Source organism: Mustela erminea, chromosome 6 (assembly GCF_009829155.1).
Source record: "Mustela erminea isolate mMusErm1 chromosome 6, mMusErm1.Pri, whole genome shotgun sequence".
Classification (NCBI taxonomy): Eukaryota; Metazoa; Chordata; class Mammalia; order Carnivora; family Mustelidae; genus Mustela; species Mustela erminea.
This window is the reverse complement of record NC_045619.1, coordinates 63,992,410-64,017,112: the sequence shown is the minus strand read 5'-3', so window position 1 is coordinate 64,017,112 and position 24,703 is coordinate 63,992,410. Positions and strand designations below refer to the sequence as shown.

The 24,703-nt window shown below is 37.1% G+C and overlaps 1 protein-coding gene across 18 annotated transcripts in view; it reads right to left on the bottom strand.

Moving 5' to 3' along the window:
* The window catches only part of CAPRIN2 (caprin family member 2), a 48,416-nt gene that overhangs the window by 16,119 nt on the left and 7,594 nt on the right, over nt 1-24,703 (bottom strand). For 17 of the 18 annotated variants that reach the window (XM_032347537.1, XM_032347538.1, XM_032347528.1 and 14 more), the window contains 8 exons: nt 16,284-16,370; nt 11,344-11,582; nt 9,654-9,736; nt 7,759-7,926; nt 6,640-6,683; nt 5,073-5,747; nt 2,504-2,626; nt 817-898 (listed from right to left, as the gene is read on the bottom strand). In XM_032347537.1, the coding sequence (XP_032203428.1) occupies nt 817-898; nt 2,504-2,626; nt 5,073-5,747; nt 6,640-6,683; nt 7,759-7,926; nt 9,654-9,736; nt 11,344-11,582; nt 16,284-16,370 (1,501 nt within the window). The remainder of the gene's footprint in view (nt 1-816; nt 899-2,503; nt 2,627-5,072; nt 5,748-6,639; nt 6,684-7,758; nt 7,927-9,653; nt 9,737-11,343; nt 11,583-16,283; nt 16,371-24,703) is intronic. The other variant, XM_032347524.1, reaches the window with a different exon arrangement.

Sequence of the window (24,703 nt, the reverse complement as noted above, 5' to 3'; positions counted from 1 at the left end):
TTGAGATTTTTTTCTCTTTGATCATGTATATTAATATAATTTTCAATTATACAGTTTTGGTTTAGTTTCTTCTTGTTAATGTCCATCACTTTTGTTAATTACTCTCTACTCTCCTTACTTCACCCATGAATTACTATACTAATCTTCTAGTTGGTGTCTGCTCCTCACTACAAACTGGACTATGGCTTTAAATACCTCATTCCTCCCCTGAGATAAATGAGTGTAGAGCAAGAAGTCTAAAGTTTGTACAACACATCAGATTCGATTCTAAGCTGCATCATTAGTCAGTGTACCAAATGTGAGGTAATTTCACTCATAATGAGAACTGAAAACTTTCCACACTAGATTTACAGAGTGGAAAGGACTCCAGTCACTTCAGAAAAACATACTGCAAAAACAGCCATTGCACATCTCCATTCAAACATCTGGAGACTTTCCCTAAAATGCAAACAGAGGGACACCTGCGTTCCAGAGTCCTGGAATCAAGTCCCGCATCAGGCTCCTTGATCAGCAGGGAGCCTGCTTCCCCCTCTTCCTGCCTCTCCCACCTGTTCATGTTCTCTCTCTCTCTTACAAATAAATACATCTTTAAAAAAAAAAAAGTATTCTAAAAGATAAATAAATAAAATGAAATGTAAACAGATCAGATGAGTATACTAATGTCTTAATGGTAATTTACCCTTACATAACTGATGATATCTAGATACATTTAGAATAAATTAGCACACATAGTCTAACGCTTATAAAATTATTTGTAAAAGAAAACAACTATTAAACCTATGCATGTTTATTCCGAGTATTAGGAAGAGTACATACCTACGGGGCTACCTGGAGTAGTTGAAGGCGGCTGTGATGATGGAATTGCACTTGAAGGTTTGTCAAAATCCAGAATAGATTCCTAAAGACAAGATTTTAAACCATAACTAGAAACAATTATTCATTTAAAAGCTAATACCAAGGGGTGCCTGGGTGGCTCAGTGGCTTAAAGCCTCTGCCTTCAGCTAAGGGCATGATCCCAGGGTCTTGGGATCGAGCCCCACATTGGGCTCTCTGCTTACCAGGGAGCCTGCTTCCTCCCCTCTCTCTCTCTGCCTGCCTCTCTGCCTACTTGTGATCTCTGTCTGCCAAATAAATTAAAAAAAAAAAAAAAAAGTTAATAACCAAAAAAAAAAAAGCTAATACCATTAAATTATTCATGATGTCATCCATAGCTATTAGCTATAAAGAATCTAGCTACTGGGGCGCCTGGGTGGCTCAGTGGATTAAGCCGCTGCCTTCGGCTCAGGTCATGATCTCAGTGTCCTGGGATCGAGCCCCGCATCGGGCTCTTTGCTCAGCGGGAGCCTGCTTCTCTCTCTCTCTCTGCCTGACTCTCCTCCTACTTGTGATTTCTCTCTCTGTCAAATAAATAAATAAAATCTTTAAAAAAAAAAAAAGAATCTAGCTACTAACTACCACAAAATGTTAATAACCTAGTCTTCATTAAGAGGAAAAAGAGAGTTTAAAATCTAAAGTAACTGTCAAACCTTAAAATTATGTCAAGTAATTCCAAGGCTTACCTTGTCGGGGGTGGGTGGGGGGACGGACGGACGAAAACAAAAAACCCCACTTGACCTGAGTTCTTAAACATAAGCATTAATCCTATAACCTCACTTTTATTATGCCCAACCAAGGAGGGTTTAATTATCTTATCTCAACCACTAAACTAACTCATGCAGTTATTAAACCTTTCCTAATGAGAAACCATTCTCTTCTCCCATCTGCCTATCTTGGTTCTCCCAGGAATGTTTCCAACATTTTGAATACTTAAGCTACACTTGTAGTAATCACCTTAGTTTTTTCCTTTATCTTCACATAACCTAAGTAAGTAAGGAATTCCCTCATTTTACAAGTAGAGGGTTATAGGCTAAATACCTTGCCACAGATTTTAAAACTAGTAAATAGCAGAACTGAGATTAAACACAGCTCTACTTCCAGAATTCAGGATCTTTTTACTACACAAAAATATCTTATTGTCTACTTCTTCCCTCAGTAATTACCATACTATTCTGAAACTCTGTAAGATTCAGTATAACACAATTTAGCACCTAACTACTGCCATAACACTACAATCTTCTACAACTGGAATAACAACTTCTTGAAGGCGATAAATGTCTTGGGATTTTCTACACACAACAGCACCTACCAGATACCAAGCAGAGCAGGTCTGAGTGGAAATTACCAATGATCTACAGCAGAAATTATTTAAGCACTTATACTTTTTAAATGTTTAGTTCATTACTCACAATAAATTTAGGAATAAGAACTCATTTTTCAAAAGACACTGAAACAGTGAAATAGCCTTCCTGAACTGTGTAAGCTAGGAAGCAGCAGAGCTTCCTAGGATTCACCCATATTCTGAACACCAAAATCTATGCTCTTAACAACTTCATTGTAATGCTTGAGATCAGACACTAGTAGCCCCAGGAATATCATTCAAGATTCATTTAAGAATGACTCATACTTGCATAAAGTTACAAGTTCCTTGAATCTGGGTCATCAAATCCTGCAGTTTTTCTTTCCTCAATACTGGATCCTTTGGAAGGGTCGAGGAAGAACCTACAGGCTGATGCATAGGCTTAGGCACCTACAAAATAAATCCATAATGTGTAAGAGTGAAATTCACATCCAACATACTAATTCAGTAAACTCAGCTAGCTATCGCTGTGTCTTAATGAAATCAAGACACACAGCAAAATCCATTTATCGGATTTATCTTAGATGAAGAATTTCCACATAAATGCATTTTCTAAATAATTAAACCCAACTTTAAACACTTTTTCCTCTTCAGAACACCTTTAATGGCAATATTTCTAAAACACCCTTTTTTTAAAGGGAAGACCGAAAATAACAGAACTTCCTTGCCAAAATTTTTTCATTGTAGATAATAAGCTTATGTCCTTTTAAAATGCCACCAAGAAGACACATAAATGATTCTTTCCCAGAGGAAAAAATTACTACCACGTTAAATATAGATGTACCCCATTGTTAAACATCTGATTTCAGAAAAATTAAGGTATAAAAATATATATACACCCTAAAATTGAGGAAATATGCTATTAAATTTTGTTACCAAGTAAGTATACTTTGGGGGCTACTTATGTTTATAAAGAGGCTAGCCTTTACACTAAATCACTTACAATGCTGTATACCCTGAATTAGACCTAATGCTTGTATAGTTAACTTCCTACAGCTGCCAGTGTGCCTCCCCCTACCAGACCAGCTCTTCACCTTCTAATTCACCAGGAAGTCACACAGCTAAGCCTGTCCAAATCGTCGTAAGAGTTAAGAGACCCTAAGTGAAGAGATCCTCTTAGGAGGAAAGTACAAGCTTTAGTGATTAATTTCACATTATCTATCTAGTCTCTTGACCTGGAACTCTATTTTGCCCTTAACTGTACTTATTCATGTTCTAGACAGCTGAGATTGCAAGACAGAGAAACGGTATACTGTACAGAAAAGTGTCCTCTCAGTCACTGAAAGGCCCTGCAACTTCAATATAATGCCGTCTGTACCATTAAAAGCAAATTAAATGAGTTTCAGCCTTTCCAACAAAGCACTGATTTTAAATATTACTCAACAAATAGCATAATATTCTGGTATGTAAAGGCTCAGCACTGTAATACCTAATGGAATTTTAAATTAGGTTTTTTAATTTTTTTTTAAGATTTTATTTATTTATTTGACAGAAAGAGAGAGATCACAAGGGAGGCAGGCAGAGAGAAGGGGAAGCAGGCTCCCTGCTGAGCACAGAGCCCACTGCAGGGCTCGATCCCAGGACCCTGAGATCATGACCTGAGCCGAAGGCAGAGGCTTAACCCTCTGAGCTACCCAGGTGCCCCTATATTAGGTTTTTTATAACAGCTTTACTAAAATACTAAATTGGTATCTAAAATAAGTTTCTCAAAATAGTTATCATATCACAATTACTGTTGTGTGATATCTGGTTGATGAAGCAAGACTATCAATCTTCTACAGGGTCAGAAAGAAATTAAAATTGATACTAGCATTTGAAGAAAAGAAGAAGAAAGGCAAGCAAAAGGAGACAACACTAAAATTCTCTTGCCATAAGGTAGGGACAATTTATTTATAAAATTCAATGCTTTGATTTCTCCACATAAATGTTTTTCCTACTGTTAGAAGACCAAAGATTTATCAGAAAGCCTCTGGGTAAAGCGACATGGAAGTGCAGGGAACATTATGAGAAAGAGACCAGAGACGGAAAACACTGGGAAGATGAGAAGTTCACATTTCTTAGCAAGCAAGCTTGAAACTTTACATTTCAATAGGAGTAAAGACCTTGTAATTTAATAAACTAAATAGCAGCGCATCCAAGGATTATTCGTTTTAAGTCTTATCTTCCTGAAATGGGTTATTTATCATTAATTGAATAAGGTCTTATATTTGAACTAAACCTCATACTCCAAAATCTAGTTACAGAATACTAAAATCTATAGTTTCCATCTCCAGAAAATTCTCATTTCAAAACAGAAACAAAACTAATTCAGATCCTACCCCACCTTCTGGAATGTCGACAACCACAAAACCACCGAAGAATACGGACTAATCTGAAGGACTGCAAATGAGTGAAAGAGTAACAAGAAAATACAGAAAAGTATAACTCTGTCAGACGTCATCTGTGTGCCAGGCCGAAGATAATGAGTGAAATATAGTTTAAAAAAAAAAAAAAAGCCCCTCATTCTATGGCATGTTTTTATTTTTCTGACTTGTTTGTATTATGATCTTATCCAAACCATCCACTATTTTTATGTCATACCATGTCATTAAAATTAGGGCATTCAAACAGTATGTTCTAACTGTGGAAATTTCATCTCAGGTTAGGCTCAAAACACAAACTAGGTCTACTTCCAATTTTCTAGGGAAAACAATAAACTACACATTAAAGAATTAAGTGAAATAATTTATATACTTAACATGGGTCTCATAAAATGTTTTTAAGAGGACTAAAAAAGTATTACAAGTTTTTATTTATGCCTACATTGACCAAAGCAGACTGATAAGAACAAACTCACATCTTTGGGTTCTGTATTAAACTTCCTGGGCAGGAGCTGGTCATTTGGTATGAGGCTTGCTGAAGCTACCCCCCAGGACTTTGGAGAAATCTGTGATTGCGGTGTTAGGGGGTGTTTTTGACTCTCAACATTGTTTTCCCAGGATTTTGAAGTCTCTGGCTGCCTTGAATCCTGGTCTTCACACACGGTAGTGGTCCATGACTTGGTGATGTCCTGGTCATTCTGCACAGAAGGTGTCCACGACTTTGGAGATTGCTTCTTTGGATCCTGTTCTTTCTGCAGCTGAACCGGCCAAGGCTTTGGTGTCTCCTGCTTCTTCTGTTCTTCTTGAATATATCCTGTTTTGGATTTAGGAGCTTCTTGCTTCCACTGGCTAGGAGCTGGCTTAGGTTTGGAGACATCCTGCTTCTTCTGCTCTTCCTGCAGAGTGGACCTGAGTTTTGGATCTTGTTTCCTCTGTTCTACGGAAACTGCAGGCTTTGATACCTCCTGGTGCTTAACAGAAGGCTCCCAGGATTTGAAGGATTCCTGTTTCTTTTCCTGACCATCTGGTTCAGTAAGCATATCCCAACATTTGGGGAGATTTGGTTTTCTAGCATAATCTGCTTCCCAGGATTGCTCTTCATCTTGTTTGCTTGAATAATCTACTTCTGTCATGTAGCGTCTGTTAAGAAACTAGCAGAGAAAAAAACGTGCTTGAGTCACAAAATTTGTAAAAGACCTTGAGGGGAACACTGAATTCTGTTAGTATTCCTATGTCCACTGGTCTGAGTCACTATGCTAATGGGAAATTTCCGTCCCTATCATACTTGAAAAGACCATCCTACTTTTTTGTCCATTCCTTTTCTCTCAATTAACAGAAATACCACCTTCAATACTTCAAAAGTAGCAATCTGTACCTGACTCACCTAAAACTAGTAAGAACTATATACACCACAGTGCCAAGTTTGCTTGATTCAGGCTCTTTTACCAAGGTTGTTCTGCCTCTGCCAACCTTAGACTACTCTACCTATCTGACTCCCTAAAATGTTAAGGCAGAGGATAGTTCAATTATACACATTTACACTATTTAACCTTAAGTGTTACGTTTCCTAAATTACCAGCCTTTTATTTCTTTTACATCTCAATTGTACTTTGACTCTGACTCTTCCATTCTTTTCAGCTTCCAAAAATTTTAATGTCACTTCAGAAAGAGAACAAATATTCAATTACCAATGTGAGTAAATTCTGACAAATGCAAAATCCTTCTTTAAATTCTAACACAAGGGCCAAGCACAGCAGCTAAAACTTGAGCAGTTACTGTGCACCAGGCCAAATTCTAAGCAATTTAGAACTGAACTCCTTTAATCCTCACAGTAACATGAAGCAGACATTATTAGTATCCTCATTTTACATAAGAGGACAACAGACACAGCTGGGCTTAATATCTTACCCAAAGTCACTAAGCTAAGTAAGCTGCAAGCTGGTATTCAAGCTTAAGAAATCTAGTGTCAGAGCCTCAGCTCCCAAACACACTATACAAAAGTCTCAAAAACCAAAATCAGCAAATTACCTTTCAGAAACTTACCTCCTGGGGTTGTATCTCTGGCTGTGCAAGTTCCATAAGAGACTCTGGAAAGATAATACTCCCTTGAGTACTAAATAAACCAAATGTTTTTAGGCTGATTACAACTATAATCATTCTAGTGACATATTTCAGAAGAGTAAAAGGAAAAGGATAGTACAATGAAATATATTCACAGCATGAGTACTCCCCACTCTTGCTTGTTGGTCAAAAGCATGTGGTCTGAAGCTAGCTGAAGCTAGTGACTCTCCTTAAATGCCAATTTTCTAAAGTCAAGTTCCAGCTATAAACTGATTTTTTATTGAAAGTAAGACTATCAAAAAAAAGAAAGAAAGAAAGAAAATAAGGCTATCATTTCTTATGCACAAATACAACTCCTTTCAAGTTGAGACTATAGCTCCAAGCCATGGGGTAAAAATTAGTCATCTCATAAGGGCCCTTAAAGGCCTCCTAAAAGCCAGTTTAAGGATAGAAGGTGGTAAGGGAATGGAGACACTAAAGCATCAGACTTAGTGTTAAGAACTAAGAGAAAATAAACATGAGAAATAATGTGAACCATGCTAGTAGAGGCTACTGGAAACCTGCCCTGGACTACCTACACAGAATTGGAATTTTCTAAATAAACTGAGTCCCAACAAACAAGTACAAAAGTGACACTGATTCAAAGTATCTCTTCCCCCCAGAAAAGTGGAATTTTGAAAAGTTTATTCCCTTCACTGACTTTGGCACTTTTTTTCCAAATCTGTTAACTTTATTTCTGTTCTCATTCTACTACCATTCTGGATTCTACTATGAGCATTTTACACAATTTTAAATTGAATTATCTTACTAACAGTTTAATAAAGAAGTCCATTCAAATTCCATAAAGGCCTCATTTGAACAGTATATTCTCTTATAACAAAGAATAACCTTATGTTTCTGCTAAGGTTCAATCTGTAAATATGGTAATAAAGCCTATAAACATATTCTAAACCTAAATTTATCCTGCTGTAAGTAGGTATTTCCATGCATAAGAAATTGACAAATCAAAATAAGGCAATCTTTTTACAATGATTTGACTCATTTTGTGCTAAGTATTAAAAAATGCAACCACTTTAAAGAATTTCTGAGATCACAACAAACCTGACTCTTTGACAGATTCAGTTTTCAATAACTGTTTTTTCTTCTCTGATTTTATTAGCATTTCTTCCTCCAATGATACTTCTTTTTCCTTAGCATTTTTTGGGACTGGGATACTCTCAAAATAGCCTGAGTTCAGCAATTTAGACAGCAGATCTTTCATGTGTTTGTCTAAGAAAGAGTGATTAAGACTTAGTTATCACATAACCTAACAGTTCATGAAAATTATTTGGACAGAAATCCTAATATAATTTTATCCTAGTTACAGTATGCCATAATATCCTACATAGGGGGAATTCAAAGAACTGGTCAGTACCATGAAGAGTAAATATGCAGTACATCTTTGTTTTATGCTGAACCAAAATAAATTTTAAAGATCAGAATTTCAAAGTTCAGCAAGTCACTTAAGTTTCTCTGGGCCTCCATTTCACCATTTGAAATGGGTTCAAGCATTTTAAGTGTACAGTTTTAACAGATACAACATAGGACGTTACTCTCACCAGAACCAGGATATAAAACATTTTCATCAATTCAAAAGTTCCCTCTTGCCCCTTTTATATCAATCCCCTCCACCCACACCCTGGGGAACCACAGACCTGCTATCATTCTGGTTATATCCTTTCTAGAATTCCATATAAATGGAATCATTCACTATGTACTCATTTTTTGGTTTGGCTTCTTTCACTCAGCATAATTACTGAGATTCACATCCATGTTGTTGCATGTATCAACCTTTCATTCCTTTATTACTGAGCACATTCTACTGTATGGACATACCATATTTTGTTTATCAGTTATCAACTGATGTACATCTAGGCTGTATTCAGTCTGGCGCTATCATTAATAAAGCTGATACGAACATTCATGTACAAGTACTTATGTGAATGTACGTTTACAATTCTCTTGGGTACTATGAGTGTAACTGCTTGGTCACATAGTAAGCATTTTATAAGAAACCACCAAACTATGTCTCCCAAAGTTATTCATATCATTTTGCACTGTAACCAAGAAAAAAATTTCTATGATTTAAACTTGGAAGGACTTGGGAATTTTGAATAGTTATACTGCATACTTAGATATTTTTTAAAAGGAAGCAATCACTAGTAACAAAAATTTTTACTCACTTCTAGCATTTTCATTATCCTAAGCTATTACACAAAACTATGTATTTCGGGGTGCCCAGGTGGCTCAGACATTAAGTGTCTGCCCTCAGCTCAGGTCATGATCCCAGCTGGGATGGAGCCTAGCATCGGGCTCTCTGCGCAGCAGGAAGCCAGTTTCTCCCTCCCCACTCTCCCTGCTTGTGTTCCCTCTCTCTCTGTCTCTCTCTCTGTCAAATAAATAAAATCTTTAAAAAAACAAACAAACAAACAAACAAACCTATGTACTTCATGTCTATTTGTACTTAGTCATTTGGCCAAAGTCTATTAGGAAGCCAAAAGGACTCTTTCTCTCTAGATCATTTCCAGATCGATAGACAACAATGTTTCAATATACCATGTACCCATACCATTTATATTTTCTTAGATCTGGTAGATAAGCCTTACCATTAACAATGTGTGGATTTAAGATTCCTAAACAGAAAAGGTACTACCATGCAAAGAACTGAACCTCAAAATGGTTAAGCCAGTATGAGTCCTTAGCTCTTGTTCCCAAATCATAGTGACTTGCCACTTCAAAACTCTAGATTCCATTCTAGTGAGTGTAATTACACAATAGCTGCTTTTAAAAGAACTAAACAGAGATCATTCTCCAAATGAAGGAAGTATTGCCTGACATGTAAATTCTAATGGACTGACAGTTTCAGCCCTCAATATCAAAACAAACAACAAAACAGCCCTAAACTTCGAAACAAAGTCTAGTATTTACTGCGTAAGTCCAGAGAAGAGAAAACTCACATGTCGTTCCTACCACTGCTTTCTCACTACCTTCCAAAAGGTCCCAAAAGTACAAGGATGACTGCTCCATCTGGTCTTCAACACTGACAAGGAAAAGCAGCAGAAGCACAAAAGTAGCTTTAAAGATACATACATATATATATACACATATATATGGAGCAATACAATTTATACAGTATAGCTCCATCAACAGTCAAGACATTCAATGTTAATTTTGTCTTTTTACTCTCTCAAAATGAAAAAGTTCAAATTTTATAGAAGATGACTAAATACCCAATGAGGGATTTCAGATGTAAACATTTTCCCTTAAAACAAAATATTTTACCAAATAGAACTATTAAGAAATAGACAAAGCAGAGTTTCTAAGGTTGTCAGTGCAGTGTCATTAATTATCAACCATACATCCTAGATGAAAGAACAGTGGAATGGCAATACTAAGAGCTATATTTGACTTTAAAGACAGCAGTTTAGGGGCACCTTGGTGGCTCAGTGGGTTAAAGCCTCTGTTTTGAGCTCAGGTCATGATCTCAGGGTCCTGGGATCGATCCCTGCAACAGGCTCTCTGCTCAGCAGGGAGCCTGCTTCCCCCTTTCCCTCTCTGCCTGTCTCTCTGCCTACTTGTGATCTCTGTCAAATAAGTAAATAAAATCTTTAAAAAAATAAATAAATAATAAAGACAGCAGTTTATTTTCCAAATTATATTTCACTTACACATATTAAAGTAAGCCACACTCCCTAAATCCATTAAAGTGAAGAGAAGAAAACAACCAAATAGATAAAGATGATGGACTAGACGATCAGAATGGAAATAAATAAATAAATAAATAAATATATATATATATATATATATATATATATATATATATGGTTATATATAGGTTAAAATTAAGTTTTATTGAGTTTTTCCCCCCAATACAGGACTGATTTCCAGTAACAACTGAAATCTGACTGTGCTTTAGCATGGCCAGAAGACACAACACAGGAAGGACCTGTATCTAACAAAGCAGAAGCACAGAGATCTATTCATTAGCTGATTTCCTCCATCAAACCAGAAAACAGCAAATGGATAACTATAGGGGGAAAAATTGGGTAGCCTCAATTTGCTGACTTTGTCTCTTAAATTATCAGATTTGTTTCTCGGTACTTATTCACAGCATAAGACAACCACCAAATAATTCTCACTTTGAAAGTTTAATGATACTGGCCAAGTTAAATTCCATTTACCTCCACTTAAGTACAGCAGTAGTAAGAAGGCAAAGACTCTCAGGTAATACAAGAGCCCGAGATAATTACAAAAAACAAAAAAAACAAAAAACAAAAAAAAAAAAACTTTAAGTATAACACATAATCAGTCTTCTAATTAATACTTGTACAGAGGCAAACTTGTATCATTTTTTAAATCAAAGTTACAACTGAACAAGCATGTTAGTGAGATCATTCAAACTGAGTTTCCTTCTAGCCTATCAATATCAACCCTGTCACAGTCTGGTCCAGCCAGTGTTTCCCAGGGTAAATGAAATGAATATTTCCTTAATTTCTCTCTCTCAATCTCTCTATACATATATACTATAATACAAACATGTAATTATCTGTATGCATATATATGTATAAATACTATAAATATAAAAAATTTTAAAATAGGCTAAAATATAGTATGTTTTCTTTTAGGAAAATATTTTCATTAGCTTACCTCAGACTTTCATTTCTTTCAGGGCAGGTCAGTTTTGAAAATTTAATGAGGTAGTCAAGTTCTTTTAAAGGCAAATACACTGCACCATTCAAGCCCCCTTTGAAATCCTTCTGTACATGTTCCTGTGTCAGGTTCTGTAATACATACTGAACTTGAAGTATAGTACGAAGTTTTTTCTTCTCAGCCTCAAGCTTTAGCATGTGCTCCCTTCTCTGGGCCTTCTTCTGAGCTTTAAGTAGCTGTTAAAACAAAATGCTCATTAAAGTTGACAACTCTCTACCACCCCATATTAGTAGTTCACAGTCCACAAAAGTCTAATTCCAAAGGGTTGAGACCAGATAATAAATGGCATACACACACACACACACACACACACAGTGAAAATGCAGGTTCATTTAACCCCTTTCCTTTTCAGTTGAGGAAGGGACAGAGTATTAAGTTGGTATGTCTCGGGTAACCAGAGCTGAGAATGTCCAAACATCTCCAAACTCCAGGTTGTATTTAGTACCTCTGACACCACCATGATAAGAAACAAAGTACCTATCACTGATAAGCACAATAATCCCAAAATTTAACTTTTCCCTATTTATGTATATCAAACCTTTTTTAGGTCTAGGATTTTAAGAAAATGCTTTGGTTTTCAAGTTTTGGGTTTTTTTTAATTTCTCATTCTAGGAAGATATTTCAACTGAAATGGTCAATCTTCAACAATCTGAAGGTGACTAGCCAAAGCATAAGGAATTGAAAACCAAACAGAAATAAAATGTCTTACAAGCATAACGCTAAAACATTCATACCAAATAGTTTTTAGGTTAAACTGAGGTATTTTCATAATAGTTCATCAGTCTGGATGGAGCTGTATTTTTCATTATTTAGCTAACCAAACACATACGGTCAGTTAGCAGAACATAAATTTTCCATCAAACAAATATGTATGCAGACTAAGCAGCACTGAGTCTATACTCTAAAGCTCAGAACCATAATCCCTTAAAGTCTGATATAACACATGGGCCCCAGAAGTCACTTCCCATTTATAAACTACCAATTAATAAAAAGTATCATCTATTTCCAGTAAGAAACCTAGAAGTTCTTTTCTCCCCAGTTGTTCCTCTAATTGTAGTATTTCTATCATACTAGATATTTTCCAAGTTATGAAGATTAAGAGAACAAACAAAAATCTAAAAGAACATTTTGCCTATATGCAGATTAAAGTACTTTGGTATATCATCATATTTAAAACACTACAGAAGACATGTTCATAAATCCTAACAGATTAAGATGAGAGGAAACCTCAGGGGAAAGATTCATTATGGCATTATTAATTCCTTTCCAGGGGGTATGAAAGTCACTTAATAAATTTAACTTGTGCTACTACCAAGGACAAGAGACAGTAAGTAAAGGTAAAATTCTGAGAATGAGAAATGGACTGGTTGGGGTTATGTGGGCTAGGATATTTTCAGGATGGCAAAGGCTCAGAAATGCCTTCTCCAAGACCTCAATATGGACTTACCCCAATAACATTTACCACAACTACAGGACTCCCCATTTCTGCTTGAGAGGAGGAAAGACAATAGAGGGGGCAATTCTAGTTCTCCAAGACAGTGGGATTTTTCTGGGACAATTTCATGATGGTACAAGGAAAAGCAACTGACACAGAGGGCATCTTCAAGTTTATATCCTATGATTACCTCAGAACTGTTCTTAGCCATTCCCTAGGCTGTAGTAAATGTTCTTACAGGCTCAGGATACCCTGAACTTCCCCTATCAAAGTACCTATTACATTAAATGGTTACCTTTTATTTAGATGTATCTAAATACATCTAAATAAAGGTTTCAGATCTGTGATGACAGGGACTATATCTCTGTTGTTTACCAATATGTATCAATAGTGCCCAGCAGAGAGCCTGACAGATGACAGGACCTCAAATATTTATTGAATCAATCAAGTGCCAAGAAAGTATGTTGTTTCCTACACCTTAATCGGGAAACTACGGACAACAGACTATTTCTCCTTATTTCTATAGAAACTAAGAAATCAGGATACATTTTCTTTTCTTCTTTCAGCTGAGGACTGATTTGTAAAGAAGGAAGATCACATGAAGTAAACCACTATTGACAAATCATATGGAATAATAAAATTTATCTTCTGATTCCTCTTAGAATGATAAATTTCCACCAATGGACAGAGCTCATGTCATGAAGACAGATACAGCTGGGAAGAAAAGAAAGGCTTCCAAATTTAGTTGGAAGGGATAGAAAATGTTATACACTGCAAAACTGACTCCCATAAAAAGAGATATATCAGAAGAAAAACTCTAGTAGAAAGGAAAGTCCAAAAATTACTATGCTGGAAGGTAACTGGCAAGCAGCTTTAAGGCATTTCCAATGTACTTTAACACCTCACCTAAAGGGAAAGTAAACCCACAGTATAAATGAGAAAAAAAAATAACCTAATGGTTATCAATATAATCTGGTGAACTGGTAACTACCTCTAGACAAGCAGTGGAAGAACATGTATATAGAAGGATACTATATCCTAATATAAAGAACATGGTACTTAGGAGCAAAAATTAGAGCCCTATCCTCACTCTACCATTAACTGGCAATATGATTTTTTCCTTTTGTTCTTAGCATCCCATTTCTTACCTATAAAATGGCACTATAATGTATCTATTTCCTAGGTTGCTAAAAAAATCAAGTGAACTTACATTAAGTACCTGGTACATGGGAAGTGTTTTTTTAAAAATTTAAATCTAAAAATTTAAAAAACCATCATACTTTGAAAAAATAAACACCTGAATAAAAAACTAAAATTATCAAATAACTTCAAGTAAAGAGAGGTAATAGAAAATTTTAAGTATTACAAAAGTAAACTTCCAAACATCCAACCAGAGAAAAGAGATGAAATATTTACTTATAGTGAAGTGGGTCAAAACTAAATAAACCTAACATGGGATGGGTAATCATACATGTATAAGAAAAAACTTGATTTAAAAGTAGTATTTAGGGGTGCCTGAGTGACTCAGTGGGTTAAAACCTCTGCCTTTGGCTCAGGTCATGGTCTCAGGGTCCTGGGATCAAGCCCCACATCCGGGTCTCTGCTCAGCGGGGAGCCTGCTTCTCTATCAATCTGTCTAATCTCTGTCTATCAAATAAATAAATAAAAATCTTTAAGAAATAAAAATAAAAATAAAAGTAGGATCTAAAATAGCCTACAAATATTTAAGTAGCTGTGGAATTCACAGAAAGTACTAGAATTAAGTGATAAATGAGTAAACTTGAGTTAAAATACACTATGGTTGGCACCATAGTATCACCTTGGACTTTTTTAAATTTACTATTGTTTTTATCTTTTTTTTTTTTTTAAGATTTTATTTGAGAGAGAATGAGATCGAGAGAGAGAGCACGAGAATGGGAGGGTCAAAAGGAAAGGCAGACTCCCTGCTGAACAGAGAGCCTGATGCTGGACTGGATCCCAGGACTCCAGGATCATGACCTGAGCCAAAGGCAGTCACTTAACCAAATGAGACTTTTTTTTTAAGTAGGGTCCTCCCCCAATGTGGGGCTTGAACTCACCACCCTATGATCAAGAAAGAGGCTCTTTTCAACTGAGCCACCTATGTGCCCCAATCTTAAACTTGCATTAACAGAATTATCCAGAAAACAGAAAGTAATGGCTCTGTATCCAGCTACTTCACATTTACACACTACCTTCTGAAAGTTAAGTCAAACATCCAGAGAAAGCAAGGATATTACAAGGATTGAGATGGTAGATGTCTTCAGACTAGAAATTATTATGTTAGCTTTTTTTGTGTTAGAGGTTTTTTGATGCCAGAGAATAAAAAAGAGAATTTTAGTTTACCACACAAGAAGAAAATATCCAGAGGCACCCAGGTGGCTCTGTCAGTTAAGCATCTGACTTTGGTTCAGGTCATGACTTCAGGGTCCTGGGATCCAGCCCAGGAATCTGCTTATTTCTCTCCCTGCTCGTATTATCTCTGTCTCTCTCTCAAAATAAATAAAATAGCCTACAAATATTTAAGTAACTGTGGAATTCACAGAAAGTACTATCTTAGGAAGTATGCTCCCCACCACAGAAATGAATTTACAAAAAAAAATTTCCTTAATTGTTAAAACATGATCTCTGAAGGGCCTTTTAATACAATTCTAAAGCAGCTTAGAATACCTCATTAATGAATGCTGAAGTCTTCATATTAATTACTTCATATTAATTACTAACTAAATCTGTCAGAGATAAAAATTTCAACTGCCAACACAAAGAATATATCAAGCTGTGAAACCAGACTCTTAACAAATACCACAAATCTTCCTGGTATTAGATATCATGGTCTCAAGAAAAAGTTTACCAATTGTGTTTCCTAATATGTTAAATAATGCTAAACCTATAAGCATATGCTACATAAATTTATAAACCTATATTCTAAAATCTCTTCCATAGAACTGACTGGGTGGCTCAGTCGGCTAAGTGTCTAACTCCTGACTTCAGCTCAGGTCATGTGATCTCAAGCCTGTTTATATTATCCCTCTTCCTCTGCCCCTTCCTCTCCCTCATACTTTTCTAAAAAATAAATGAATAAAAATAAAAAAGGACTGCTTAAAAATAAATAAATAAAATCTTGCTCATAAATGTATTCATTAAATAGCTGTTATTACCCTTCTCAATGGTTGCCATAACACCACAGTGAATACATATTTAGAGAACTAATACTTTATTCATGGTATCTCATATTCAGATACGATTTGTGTTTTCTTGAGATTCCAGAAATCTGGAAGCAGTAATTCTTCATTAGCTATTGTCAATCCCAATAAAATATCAGCAGGAATTAGATGGATGATAACTGAACATCATTAATGGACACTAATATTCTCCTCAAGATCAATACAGTGGTTTCAGAAAAAAGCAAAGAAAACATACTCACATCTTGGCTCAGTCCAGAAAAGGTTTTCTGAAGTTCCTTGGCAAATTCTAAGTTATGTAATACTTCTTCATATTTTTCTACCGCTTCCTACCAAATAGGATAAGAAAACATCAATTCTGTTAACTTCTAAGTACCAATATGTCAGAATCTAAGTGTTCCTATAAAAATAATAGAGAAGACTTAAAACTTTATGAACTAGCCCATTTACTATATATACTCAAAAAAGCAAGAAGGAGATAGAGCATTTAATAGAAGTTATATATAAAGTTAAATTTAAAAATTCAGTTTTTAGGGGTGCCTATGTGGCTCCATCAGTTAAGTGTCTGACTCTTGGTTTTGGCTCAGGTCACGGCCTCAGGGTTGTCAGACTGAGCCCCTGCTTGAGATTCTCTCTCCTCCTCTGCCCCTTACCCCCTCCAAATAAAAAATCTAAAAATTAAATATAAAAATTCAATTTTTAAAAAGATTTTATCCATTTATTTGACACAGAGAGAGAAAGCACAAGCAGGTGGAACATGCAGAGGGACAGGGAGAAGCAGGTTCCCTGCTGAGCAGAGAGCCTGACATGGGGCTTGACCCTAGGACCCTAGGATCACAACCTGAGCCAAAGGCAGAGGCTTAACTGAGTTACCCAAGTGCCCTAAAAATTCACTTTTTATACTAGAAATCTGAGCTATAATAACAGAGCTGAAGCTGAGTTCCTATCTATAAGGTATAAAGTCACAGAGATCTGTTGTTCTTAGGAGCAATAAGCCATCAGAATTCCTGTCAATATTGATTCACTACTCAAATACAGTACACAAGAAGCATAGTAAGGATCACACAGATGAATAAGCAACTTCAAAAAATCGGAGGCGCCTGGGTGGCTCAGTTAGTTGATCATGCAACTCTCAGGTTTGGCTCAGGTCATGATCTCAAGGGTCATGGGATTAAGCCCCATGTTGGGCTCCACGCTCAGCAGGGAGCTTGAATATTCTCTTCCTCTACCCACTGCCAAATGCAGGCACTCTCCCTCTCTCTCAAATAGATTCCCAAGAAAAAAAAAAGAAATTTATTCTATGGTAGAAAAGATTTGTAAACAATTACCTGTAACAGTCAAAACTAAGTACTGTAACAGAAATATTGTAAATTTAAGGGTTTTTTTAAAACATCATAGATGAACAAAAAAAGATTTCATGGGTGAACAAAGTTGGTAATTAGAAAAAGTGTAGATTTTTTAATGGGACTTTAACTGAAATCTATATGGAAGAACAATAATATGAAACAGAAGAAGATAGGGAAATTGTCTAGCCACATAAAAGATACATTTTAAGGGCGCCTGGGTGGCTCAGTCATTAAGTGTCTGCCTTCGGCTCAGGTCATGGTCCCAGGGTCCTGGGACCGGGTTCCACATTGGGCTCCCTGCTCAGCAGGAAGCCTGCTTCTCCCCCTCCCCTCCCACACTTATGTTCCCTCTCTCACAGTGTCTCTGTCAAATAAATAAATAAAATCTTTTTAAAAAAAATTTTTTAAGTCTTCATAAATACAGTATTCCACTTATAGCTATCTACCCAAAAGAAATGAAAACATTTGTCCACATAAAGACTTACATGCAAATTTGTATAGCAGCATATTCCTGATGGCCCCAAATAAAAACAATCCAAATATCCAGCAACTGGTAAACGGATAAACAAAATGTGGTATAACCATTCAAAGGAACACTCATCAGCAATAAGAAATGAATTACTGATACATGCTATACCAAAGGTGAACCTCAAAAACAATGCTAAGTCAAAGAAACCATGTGGGAAAGACTATCTTATAGAAAGATCCAGAAAAGAAACTTAGAGTTAGAAAGCAAGTAAGGACACAAAAAGGAACTTGGAGGGGTTACGGAAGTGTTTGAAAACTGGACTATCAAGAAGTTGCATACTCTACAAATTTACTAGAAATCATTCACATACACAATTAAAATGGGTTAATTTTATGTAGGTGATACTTCAAAAACCTGTTTTAACATAGTCTAATAATACTAAATATTTTAAGATTTTATTTATTGGGGCACCTGGGTGGCTCAGTGGGTTGGGCCTCTGCCTTCGGCTCAGGTCATGGTCTCGGGGTCCTGAGATTGAGCCCTGCATCGGGCTCTCCGCTCAGCGGGGAGTCTGCTTTTCCCTCTCTCTCTGCCTGCCTTTCTGCCTACTTGTAATCTCTATCAAATGAATAAATCTTTAAAAAAAAAAAAGATTTTATTTATTTATTTGACAGAGAGAGGGAGCATGAGCAAAGGGGAGGAACAAAGGGAGAGGGAGAAGCAGACTCCCCACTGAACAGAGAGCCCCCCACCCCGCCCGGGGCTCCATCCCAGGGCCCTGGGATCATGACCCGAGCCAAACGCAGATGCTTAACCAAATCAATCAGGTGCCCTGATCTTTACAAAGATACAGAACAGTAAGAACTCCTATGATACTATCAGTATTAGCATAGATTAGTAAAATCATTTTGGAAGAGTATAGCATTTTTATATTATGAAGTTAACTACGGGCATACCCTGCAGTCCAGGATAGGTATATAACCTGAAAAAACCTTGCCTTTGTGTCTCAGTAACAAGTGTTAAGATTGCTCAAAGTAGAAGATGGTCTACTTACAAAACTACTACTGAGTAAAGCAATTTAATTACTTTCATTAACATAAAAATCCTAAACTTAATGAATGAAAAAGGCAAACTGCAGAACATATAATAAGATAACATTTATTGAAAGATACAAGAGGGTGCCTAGGTGGCTCAGTCATTAGGCGTCTGCCTTCTGCTCAGGTCATGTCCCGAGTCCTGAGATCGAGTCCCACATCAGGCTCCTTACTCAGCTGAAAGCCCGCTTCTCCCTCTCCCACTCCCTTTGCTCGTGTCCTCTCTCTCGCTGTCTCTCTCTGTGTCAAATAAATCAACTCTTTAAAAAATAAATAAGTAAATAAAAGATAGAAGAGAGCAATTCTGACAGATTTCAGGGCAACAAGCAAGTACTAGTAAAATAAACCAAGGAGGGGTGCCTGGGTGGCTCAGTGGGTTAAGCCTCTGCCTTTGGCTCAGGTCATGATCTCAGGGTCCTGGGATTGAGCCCCACATCCAGCTCTTTGCTCAGTGAGGAGCCTGCTTCTCTCTCTCTCTACCTGCTTCTCCGCCTACTTGTGATCTTTCTCTGTCAAATAAATAAATAAAATCTTTAAAAATAAATAAATAAATAAATAAACCAAGGAAATGGTGGTAGAGAGTTTAGAGTCAGGCTACAGCAAAGATAAAGGACTGGAAGGAGCTTCAGTGGTGCTAGTAACGTACTGCTGGAGTTGAGTGGTGGATTCTGAAGCCTGCTTTATGGTGCAATATAACCTACATACAGCACTTCGTTGGGATCATGTTTCATAATAAAAATAACGAAGAAGCATTCCAACTACTGAGCCAAGAATGCACAGACAACACAATCAGTATACATCCCTCAGAGGTATGTTAAAACCAGAAGGGAATATACTCCCCACCCCTCGCAATATTTATCCTAAACGGTATTAACTTTGATTCAAGAAAAGCGGCATCAGATAGAACTATCTCAACTTTCCATTATCCAATGTGATCCATCCTTTCTTCCTCCCTTTCCTTGTTTACTGGAGAAGATATCCTTCTACCTGTGCCCTGGATCCTTTTCACTTACGCTTTAGTAAGAAATCTTACTCTGTGATTCCCGTTTAAAAATCTTTGAGTTTTTCCCTCTCAGCTGATGCTTAAACCAGCATTTTAAAAAGTTCAAGTCTCCCCCAGCTTAAATTAGAAAAATAAAAAGTGCCTTTTTGGCAACCACCTCCTTCCAGTCTCAGAAAAATTTCAAAAATGTCTACACAGTCCATTTCCTCTTCAGCCCTAATCAACCTGGACTCTGTTTCCACCATTCTACCAGAATTGTCTTGGCCAAAATCAGCAATATCAATCCACCTTTCAAACCCACAGATTTTTTATAGCTCTTGTTTTGGTTTACTTCTCAGAAGACTTCAAGATGAAGTCATCCTCTGGCTTTACAAACATCTGTAAACACTACACTTCCATTCTTCTCCCATTTCTCTAGCTATTTACCAGTAATTTTTCTATTACCTTCTCTCACCTCAGTTTTTAGCATTTATGAAATAAACAGGACCTACATCAGAGAGATGTTGGGCAACTCAAATGATTTCATAATTTATAAATCACTCAAAATGATGCCTGACCCCTAAGGTAAGTTCACTAGAAGTATTTTTAGCCTTTATTATTCAAACATCAAGTATCAAAAATCCTAGGCTCTTTTCCTTTCTATGTTCTCACCCAAGACAGTCTCATCTTTTCTCATGGTTTTACTTAGCAGCCATACAGATGACAAATCTGTAGACTAAACTCTGTGCTCCAGGGCACCTGGGTGGCTCAGTTGTTAAGCGTCTGCCTTCAGCTCAGATCATGAGCCCAGGGTCCTGGGGATCCAGCCCTGCTCACCGGGAAGCCTGCTTTTCCCTCTCCCACTCCCCCTGCTTGAGTTCCCTCTCTCACAGTGTCTCTGACATAAATAAATAAAAACTTTAAGGAAAAAAAATATCCTCTGTGCTTCTTAAATACTACACATCAACCCTTAATGTTTCACAGGCACATTAAAAACAACCATCCAAAACTGAGCTCTTTATCCTAGCCTTCCAGTGTTTCAGGCCAGTGTTCTTCTCCCCCAGTGTTTCCAGGCCCAACAAATGGTTTTTGCCATCAATCCAAGTGTTCGAGCCAGAAACCCGGAAACCATTCTTGGCTCTTCCCTCTACTCCTACATCCTGTCACCAAGCTATGTTAATTCTACCTCTCAAATCCAGCTACTTTACTCAAACCCCTCTGCTGCTGCCTTGGTACCAGCAAGATACCTATAGCCTCAGACCCAGACTACAGTCAACCTTTATCTGGTCTCCTTACACCCACACTTACCATCTCTAAACCATTACTCATGCTACAAAGTTATTTCCTTTAATTATAAATCTGTAGTCATGCTCTGCTTAAAATCTATCCATATCATTTCTGATAACCTTAAGAAAAAGCACAAAGTCTTTAAATGGCAAACAAAGAAGTGCATGTGGCTTCCCCCCTCTAACTACATTACTCTATCCATATTGCCTTTCTTTCCAGTTTCCTAGAAAGGCTCTTTGTAAAAACATTCTTTTCCTACTCAGGCCCTCAACACATGCTGGCATCTGCCTAGCCTGCTCTTCCTCCTTTCCCATTTTAACTTGCTAAGTCCAATACATTTTTTAGGTCTTAACTAAAGCACTTCTTTCTCAAGGAAGCTGTCCTCAATTCTCCAAACTAGGTTAGATTCCTCATTATAATCCATTATTACCCTGTACTTCACCCTAACATCCATCACATTTGTATTTACTTATTCCCCACCTCTCTTTTCCAGCACACTATATCCATGAAGTCAAGGATCACATTTGCCCCTTAGGTTATATCCCTCACATTAAGCACAGAAACTCCCAGCAAAATACTTAATGTATTATTGCTGAAATAATAAAAGGAAGTTCAGAACATGATTATAGCCTCAAATATGCTAAAGATTCTAAACAGAATTTTTAAAATTTTGAACAGAATTATATTCTAAGACTTTGGTTTCAAAACCAATAAAAGAGAAGGACACTAGTGGGAATAGGACTGGTGAACTGAAAAGGAAGGTCTCAAGACAAGGATATTAATTAGGAAGGCTACATAACATTTGGGTGGTGTGCCTGGACTAGGCCAGTTGCTGTGGGACTACAAAGCAGAAGAGATTCCGTATTATTTAATGAGTTTTGCATTATGCAGTAAATTTAACACAGGGTCAGAGTTTAGCAACTAGAGATAAGTACCAAACCCTAATTCTTTAAAAATAAAAACTTCAATGAAGCTGAAAGTGCCCCTTGCTATTTGCTCACTCACTCACTTGAATCTCACTTCTCCATTTCAAACCCAGGCTGAAACAAAATAGACATTAAAGTTGTTAAGTGGGACTCTTAAAAAAACCTCATTAAGACGATCTTCTCAGGGCGCCTGGGTGGCTCAGTGGGTTAAGTCTCTGCCTTTGGCTCAGGTCATGGTCTCAGGGTCCTGGGATCGAGCCCCGCATTGGGCTCTCTGCTCTGCGGGGAGCCTGCTCCCCACCCCACCCCACCCCCTGCCTACCTCTCTACCTACTTGAGATCTCTTATCTGTCAAATGAATAAATAAAATCTTATTTAAAAAAAAAAGACAATCTTCTTACTAGGTGCCTGGGTGGCTCAGTCAGTTAAACCCAGAACTTCAGCTCTGGTCATGATCCCATGGTCAGGGATTGAGACCCACAGGCAGCTCCTTGCTCAGCAGGGAGTCAGCTTCTGCCCCTCCCCCCTGCTCAAGTGCTGCTGCCCAGGCCAGCTCCCTCTCCTGGTCTTAAATAAAATCTTAAAAACACAATCTTCTCACTGTTTCAAAGGAAAAATCTAAGGTTTATGCTAAAAATCTGAATGAAATCTTTTAGTCTTTAGCTTAGTCTTGACATGTTACTTCAAAGTTACTACCAAAAAACGTTATAATAGCCATGCAGATCACAGACAGCTTTAGTTACAATATTGAAAACATCATTGGGTTAAAGAAGAAATACAAATTGAAATTACAAATTTCTAGCCTATAATACTGAAAATACAGTATCCAACTTATAGCTGAAGCAATGCTTGAAGGAAAATTCCCAGCCTTAAATGCAGGCCAGTGGGGGAGAAAAGGAAACAAAGGAATTAAGCACTCAATTCAAAGTTAGAAAATGAAGCAAATAAACCAAAAAAAAAAGCAGAAAGATAAAAGGAGTAGAAAAGAAAAACTAAACCCGGACTCCAGCTTTAAAAAAACAAAAAACTAGCTAACTTAAAACAGAACCACACAAAACCACACAAAACTGGCCCGATGAGCCACCCAGGCCCTCCAGTACTGAACCTCACATATACTTTTTCTTTCCCTATACATACATTCCTACAATGAAATAAACAGAAAGTACCACAGACTTACACCAAAAATTACTTTGCCCCAAACTGTGCAAAAAAAATTTTTAAACTGGATGAAATAAGTGATTTCCAAAGAAAAGTTTTGAGAAATTGACTCCAAAAAAAGAAAAAAGCTTATCAATTTCAAAAAAAAAAGTGAGAGAGAGAAATAGAGAATATTTTCAAATACCTCCCACCCAGAAAAAGAACCAGGCTCAGAGTTTCAAAGAACAATTCAATCCCTAGGGGCACCTATGTGGCTCAGGCTGTTGAGAACAATTCAATCCTTAAAGACAACGTATCATGGAAACACTGACATGGTATTTAAAAAGGAAACAGCGGATGAACAGCCGGAGCAGGGCAGGCAGACTTTTAGAGCAGTGAAACTATTTTACATAATATTGTAATGGTGGATACATGCCATTATACATTTGTCAAAAATCCACAGAATGTACAAAACTATAAGCTAAACCCTAACGTAAACTATGGACTTGAGATGTGTCAATTTAAGTTCAATTACAACATACGTTACTACTCTCGTAAGGAATGTTGATGGCAGAGGAGGCAGTGCACATATGGGATCAACGGCTGTAACTCTAACTTTCTGTTCAGGGTTGCTTAAACACTCAAAAAATAGTCTATTAAAAAAAAAAAGAGAAGGGCAAGAATAAAGTCCCCAAAGCATCTATAGCTAAGCTAAATTGTATAGAAAATGGAGGAAGAGAAGGAGGCAAGGACTGCTTGCTTATGGAGACAAAGTCTGGACAGATACATAATCTACTAGGAATCATTACAATAGTTCCCCCTTATCCACTGGGGATATGTTCCAAGACCCCAACAGATGCCTGAAACCAGAAAGTACTGAACCTCATATTTTATTTATTTATTTAATTAATTGACAGAGAGATCAGAAGTAGGCAGAGAGGCAGGCGGGGATGGGTGGGTGGGTAGCAGGCTTCCCACTGAGCAGAGAGCCCGATGAGCCACCCAGGCCCTCCAGTACTGAACCTCACATATACTTTTTCTTTCCCTATACATACATTCCTACAATGAAATTTATAAATCAGGCACAGTACAAATTAACAATAAAATAGGACAATTGTAACAATATACAGTAACAAGGGATGCCTGGGTGGTTCAGTCAATTAAGCAACTGCCTTCAGCTCAGATCATGATCCTGGAGTCCCAGGATCAAATCCCACACCCGGCTCGGTGCTCAGTGGTGAGTCTGCTTCTCCCTCTGCCCTTCCCCACTACTCATGCTTGCACACATACTCACAAGTAAATAGAATCTTCAAAAAATAGATAAAAAATATTTCCTAGTTTCTGAACTATGTGAATTATTACCAACTTTAAAACTTAGTTAATAAAGGAATTTGTGATCAATTAAATAAGATCAAGCTATC